Here is a 7,110-nt window from a genome sequence, read left to right as displayed (position 1 = left end):
ATGGATGGATGGATGGATGGATGGATGGATGGATGGATGGATGGATGTGTATGTCACTATGTACAAACAAGCACAATGATATCACTGCCATTCAGAAGTGAACGGCTCTTTGAAGGGAACAGATCATTAAGATCCAGTTCCCTTCAAAGTTATATTACCCATCCAACAATGTTCAGTCAGATCATCTGGACGGTTTCTTTTTTTTTTTTTGTACTGAGATTATTATTATATTTCCCATCTCAACATGGACTTTTGTCCATTTGGACGCCATCTTAGCTTCTCCACGTCACAAATGTAAACAATGGGCAGGTCGGGCAGTGCGCACTCTTGTGGGATTTAATAACTGGACATTGAAACAGGACATGCGCCCCCTGTAGGCTGGTTGTAGTAAAAGTTTACCTCCATAAACCAACAGGACTTTAAAAAAATTGCCTCACTTATTTTTTTCCAAGAGTTGACTTCTGTTGATTCACACAGGTCTAACTTTGTTTGAATGTTTTAGAATATTTATTTTTCCAATAAGTTTAGTTGTAATTAGTTATTTTATGCCTTAAAAACAAGATTGTCAGAGGAGTAATGTCTTCCAGTCCCACATACCAACTGCACAGACTCCAAAATACAACATGGCAGCTTCCATTAACTGGGACATTTTGACTCAGAGAATTCATCCATTTTTTTTCAAGTTGATGGTACAAACATATCTGCTATATAAAATAATTTACTAGTACCGGTACAATTTTTATTATGTTATGCAATTCAAAAAGCGTTCAATACAAAAACAACTGGACTTTATTTGTAACAGAAGATGTTTCTCTCCTCATCAGAGGAGCTTTCTCAATTCAATGAGCAGTGAGTGAGAGATTCAGGTTATAAGGCTGAGTGAGATAAGACACACACACACACATATGTAGATTGACAAGTCACAACTCCACACCTTAACAGTAGGGGTTTCTTAAGGTCTTTGTTCCTCTAATTCACAGACGAGGCCCCTCTGTTCCCATCAGGTGTGAAAACCGGCTGGGAATCTGTCTTAAAGTTGCATTATATGTTTTTGAAAGTTGAAATCTGAGGCCTCCTCCTCTGTTAAAAGACGGCTTTTCTCTTTTTACATAAATTGCTTCCTTCACCCCCCTCTCAAACCATCCGTGTTCTTGGTCCAAAAAGTGCACATTTTTGTCCTCAAAAGAGTGTCCCTTCTCTGTGAGGTGGAGGTGAACAGCTGAGTCTTGTCCTGTGGAGCTGGATCTCCTGTGTTGAGTCATGAGTCTGTGAAGAGGCTGTTTAGTTTCTCCAGTGTAGAGGTCTGGACAGTCCTCGCTGCACTGGACTGCAGACACTACACCACTCTGTTTGTGTATGGGTGTTGAGGTGTGACTGGTCAAATCTACATATGTGTGTGTGTGTGTGTGTCTTATCTCACTCAGCCTTATAACCTGTATCTCTCACTCTCTGCTCTTTGAATTGAGAAAGCTCCTCAGATGAGGAGCGAAACGTCTTCTGTTACAAATAAAGTCCAGTTGTTTTTGTATTGAACAATTCTTGAATTCATCACGTCCTGGATGACAGAATCTTCACCAGCAGATGTTATGCAATCTATAAGTCTGTATTCTAAAAAAAAAAAAGAAAAAGAATGCAAGACATAAGTTGGTCTCAGTGACAAAAACATAATATGGATATCCCTGATTATAATATAAGGATTTAGAACATTTGTGTGTGTGTGTGTGATTGCAATAATGTGAGAACTTGTATTTTCTGTTGGCAACAACCATAAAAGTAAGATTTCTCTTCTTCCAGCTGCTCCTTCTTCAGGGGTCACCACAGTGAACCAACTCACATGAAGACATGATGATCGTTTTTACACCAGATGTTCTTCCTGACCAACCACAGACCACCGAGCTACCACAGCCCTCTGTGTGGAGCACAGAGCTGCTGTCTAGGGCACCCAGGGGAGCAGATGGTGGGGGTAAAGGCCTTGCTCAAGGGCGCAGAGTGGGGAAAATGAGGGTGGAGGCAGGTGTGGGTGCTTCACCTTTCCATCCATCATCTTTACTTGCTTCTTCCTTTTTGGGTCATGGGGGTCACTGGTACCCATGTCCAACCATCACTGTACTAGAGGCGGGGGACACCCATGACAGGTCTCCAGTCCATCACAGGGACACATAGAGACAAATGAGACAAACAACCATTCAGTCTCTCACTCACACCTAGAGACAATTTAGAGTTACCAGTCAGTCTAACATGCATGTTTTTGGTCTGTGGGAGGAAACTGGAGTACCTGGAGGAACCCCACGCAGCACGGAGAGAACATGCAAACTCCACCCTGAATGGCTCGAGGGCCGGGATGTGAACCGGCAACGTTCTCGCCGAGAGGCGGCATCTCTACCAACTGAGCCACCGTGCTGCCCTGCTCCACCTTTCCCACCCACATTAATGATCGTTGGACAATTCTATGAGTGAGAATCCGATCAGATCAATCAGCTCCATCAGTGACTCACGTTCCGTCAGTTTGATGAATGATCCTGTGAGTGAATCTTGTTTGAACAAACAGGATCTGTTTGCACACAGAGAGGTGTTTCAAACAAAGACTGTTGGGGGTGTTTGTGTTACCTGGTTGAGCTCCTCATCGTTGGCCACAGCCAGTTTGATGTGTCTGGGAGTTATTCGACCTTTCTTGTTGTCTCGTGCCGCATTTCCTGCCAGCTCCAGAATCTCAGCTTCAGGGAAGCAGACAATCATCATCATCATCATCATCATATTATCTGACTCCACAGCAAAGAGAACATTACAACGGTCCCCTTACGCACACTTACCTGCCAGGTACTCGATGACAGCTGCCATGTACACAGGTGCTCCCATGCCGATGCGGTACTTGTGCGTACCTGTGCGCAGGTATCTCATCATCCTCCCCACAGGGAAGATGACCCCTGCCCTGGATGATCGGGACAGCTTGGTGACCTTCTTTTTCCCTCCTCTGGCCGACATCGTGCTCTGCTCACAAAACACATCAGAGTTATCAGAAACAACGCAATGCATGATGGAACCAGACTGTTAGACATGGAGTAACGTAGAAAACATACACACACATATGTTCACCGTTTCTCATATTTCTCTTTTCTCTGAATACTAAATAATCTGGATTATTTATATTTGGGTGAAATAATCTCAAATAGGCCAACAGAGTTTTAACAATCATGTTTTACAACAGATCACATGAACTGATCTTGTTCTTGTGCAACAAGCCTGGTTAGGATTGAACAGCGTTTTTGATTGATAGTTTTTAATAAGGCCAGATTATTTAAAGTGTTAACATTTTAAACTGTAGCATTAATTTGTTTAATTTAGGAACTGGCACAATTGATCTAAAACAGGTCGTTAAAATGAGCTACATTTAAACAACAATCAACCTAAAAACTATTGTGCAAAACATATAAATGATATTGAAAATGCTTTTTTGTTACTGTATGTGCTGCAAACATAATCATCAATCAATGAGGGCAACTCTGCACTATAAACATTTTAATGTTTTTTATTTTGACCCATCTTTTATTTGCAATGGACCAGAGAAAACATATCAAATGTTTAAATTTAAAAATGTTGTACCATTTTTAGGAAAAAAAAAACAAGGTATGGCAGCAAGTCATCTCAAAACACTTGCAAAAGGGCCAACAAAAGGATATAAAAGGTGGTGCCTTTAAAAACAACAGGGCGGACAGATCACAAAGAGGCAAATAAAGAATAACGCATTTGATCTAAGCTGAATCTCTCAGAAGATGGCAGAGGTTCACCAGTCTGCAAAAACTGTCTGAAAACAGTGGAACCGTTTCAGAATAATGTTATTTAATATGGAACTGGGAATAATTTGAATATTCCATCATCTACGGTTCAGATTCTCATCAGAAGACTTTGGATAAATCTGTGAAGGTCAGTGATCTTCAGGTCCTCCGCTGCATTAAGAACAGTCTGAATCTGTTCTGAACACCGCTGCATGGGCTCAGGAACACGTCCACAAAATATATCTGTAAACAGCTTTCCATACCGCCTACAGCCGTCTTCTCTGGACCAAAGCTCTTTAAGACGGACTGAGGAGAACTGGAAACTGTTCTGTGGTCAGAGGAACGGAAGTCTTTTTGGAGCCACAGATGTCATGCCCTCCACACTAACAATGACACCCAGTGTGTCTTCAGCACACACTTTAAAGGCCTGCCTCTCTGAAGGTATGGGGGTGTATTATCATGGATCAAACTCAGTTACAAAAGGGGTCAAAATTAAAAACATCTTTCAAACCGAGGGCCAGTGAAAACTAGGGATGCACATTATTGGATTTTTGGCCAATATCCGATATGTTAAAACATCTGGACAATTTAGTTTTATGATCCGCTCACACAGTTCATGTTTGCTGATGTTCAATGTTTTTATGTTATGAGTGCTTAGTGTATATTTAGTTATGTTTTTCTTAGTTCATGTCTTAGATCTTATTACTGTTTTTCTTACACATTTTATTGTTGGATGTAACTGGGACCCTGTGTACATAATTTCGCTCCACCACATGTACCACATGAGGTGCGAATGACAATAAAGAATCTCGGACTGTCTCTGATATTTTGGCCGATGCCAGTAGATATTTTTCTCCTACACCTACGTACAGAGACTACACAGCTTTCTCTGCTGTGGAATTAAAACACATTATTGTGCATGGTCTTTGTCAGTTTGGCTTGTTACCAAATGCAGATGCCAAAAAGGGGCTGAACATGATGAAACACTTCACTTGGATTAAATCGATTCATATTTATTCTCTAACACAATGACAACACTCGAACAGGGCAAATTTGTAAAAATGTTCACAAATCTCGAACGCGTGACGTCATCACGTTGTGCTGGCGCTGCACACATCCTCGTCACTGGGTTGTCATACAAAAACAGCGCCTTTTATATCAGCGAGTTATTTTCATGGAATGTCCGATATTAAACTTTATCGCCAACATCGTCCGATACCGATACCATGCCGATAATATCGTGCATCCCTAGTGAAAACATTTAGCTCCAGTCAGACACCCGACATCTTTTCTTGTTGCAGGTTCCTCTGCAAGAGTTTCATCGGTCTCATTTAATCTTCTCCAGTGTTTCCTCTACCTTTATACGAGCAGGGCGCCTCGCCCCGTCAACAGAACCGAGCGCCCTGCAAACCAAACTCCCCCAACCCCAGTAGACAACTGTCACACTGATGACTAGCGCTAAGCAGCGCACACGACTCGCTAGTTTCAAAGCTACTGACGTAGCACTCCGCTTCTCTCACACGAGGCAAAGGTTACAAAAAATATTCAAACTATTGTTTCTTGGTGTCAAAGGTCATGAGACGTCTGTACTAAATAAAATATGCTCCATTTTAAGTTACATGAGAAGAAATACAAATATTTCACTTTTAAAATATCATCTTGGGGCCCAGATAAGATGTTAACAAGGGCCATCTTTGGCCCTCTGGCCTTGGTTTGGACAGTGTCCTCAGTGTTTACTGTTGTTTCACAGTAAAAACATTTTACAATTGAAAATTACTTTTCCAATGTCTTGGTTCGTCCAACTTTGTTGAACTTGCTTATTATTTTATCCGGAAAACAACTTTGCGATGCTAAAAGATTCGAGTATGACGCTGTCATGACACATGTAGGAGGCACGTGCCTCGCATGTCGCGCGGCACCGTCCACTGTGGAGTCCTGTTTGCAGCTGAAGTGTCCTCAGGTTCCATGTGGACATGAAGCAGAGACTGTCCGACAGGCTGCGGCCTTCAGCAGCCGCTGGAGCTCGCGCACATCACCAACATGCATCTGACACACGAAGCCGCCACTTCAAAGCAGCACGGCTGTAATAAGCGCGTGCAGCATTTGGGCGCGGGGTGGGGGTGAATTTAAAACGTGATGGTGTCTTTGAACGTCACAGAACCGAACCAGCAGTCGGTGAGGCGGAAAGCTCCGCAGATGTTAGCATTCTGTTCCGCACGGTTAGCTCAGGCGTCTCAATGAAACGGCGCCGGGACAGCGAGCGCACAAACAATGTCGACATATTAATCCGTTTCGTGCACGTTCAGAGTCTCGCGCGTTGTTCCGTTTTTTACAGACATTACTGAACGAGCCATTTGTGTCGCTGCCCGCCCCCTTCTTTTCTCCTTCGGTCTTTAATCACCGAGCGTCGAGCCGGATATGAACCGAGGCACGGAAAATGCAAACAAGCCGTCTCTACCTGGTTTTGTTTTTCCTCCTCCTCTCTCGCGACGCAGCTCCTGCGAAGACGCTGCTGTTTGTATTATTATTATTATTTACGGGCTCGTGGAGTCGCTGCCCTTCGTGGAGGTAATTTAACGTCGGTCCCCAACCTTGGAGAAAAAAACAGTGGCAGCGAGAGGAACAGCGTAGCCTGGCTGGAGGTGGGCTGAGAGCTACTGATGCTGCAAAGGGAAAAAATTCATCCAGAGAAAATCCGGAGAAAACGCCCCCAGTTACATGCGAGAGACAGACCTGAGAATAAAGGTCCGGAGCCTGCAGTGACTCTGCAGGACAGGCGGGTGTTGAGAAAAGTGTTCAACAGACTCTAAATTATGAGCTGTGTTGGAGTTTACCTGCTGCTAGAGGCTTAATGAGTGGCAGGTGTGAATATTACAGCAGACTGTTTACTCCTGATCAGCTGCCAATCAGCACATCCAGGGGCGCCTCCAGAAACTTTTCAAAGGGGGCCACTGATGATCTTGGGATGACACGCCGAAATTCTACCAGTTTCAGAAGTTTTATTCTTCTCATGTTTTATTCTGCTGATTTCATTTTTTTTTACACTATTTATAGGCAACGTGGGGGTTAAGAATCCACCTTATCCTGGCCTACTTTGGTTTACAATTAAACTAAGCTGCTAAAAACATATTCATAACTGTGGTGTAAGAGTGGCAGGTGTAATGGAGGCAGACATAGCAAGTGTTTTGTTCACAGAGAGGTGGAAACTGAACTTTGTAATTTACATTAAAAAAGTTGTAACTTAAAGCTATAAAATGTGTCAAAATTACAGATTTATTTAAATGTTTTGGATTTGAATTTTTATGCTTCGATACAGTTTCTATATCGTTATGTGATT

At 42.8% G+C, this 7,110-nt stretch overlaps 1 protein-coding gene across 1 annotated transcript in view; it reads right to left on the bottom strand.

Annotated features, from left to right (window-relative positions):
* The window catches only part of LOC119413871 (core histone macro-H2A.2), a 52,094-nt gene extending 45,637 nt beyond the window's left edge, over nucleotides 1–6,457 (bottom strand). Inside the window, exons 1-3 of the mRNA XM_037680940.1 lie at nucleotides 6,232–6,457; nucleotides 2,811–2,988; nucleotides 2,608–2,714 (exon numbers count right to left, since the gene is read on the bottom strand). Coding sequence (XP_037536868.1) covers nucleotides 2,608–2,714; nucleotides 2,811–2,982 — 279 coding nt within the window. The 5' untranslated portion in view covers nucleotides 2,983–2,988; nucleotides 6,232–6,457. The remainder of the gene's footprint in view (nucleotides 1–2,607; nucleotides 2,715–2,810; nucleotides 2,989–6,231) is intronic.
* Nucleotides 6,458–7,110: the final 653 nt, after the last annotated feature.

Source organism: Nematolebias whitei, chromosome 1, assembly GCF_014905685.2.
Source record: "Nematolebias whitei isolate Nwh7 chromosome 1, NemWhi1, whole genome shotgun sequence".
Taxonomy (NCBI): domain Eukaryota; kingdom Metazoa; phylum Chordata; class Actinopteri; order Cyprinodontiformes; family Rivulidae; genus Nematolebias; species Nematolebias whitei.
Note: the sequence above shows the minus strand (reverse complement) of the source record. Positions and strands in the feature narration are given on the sequence as shown.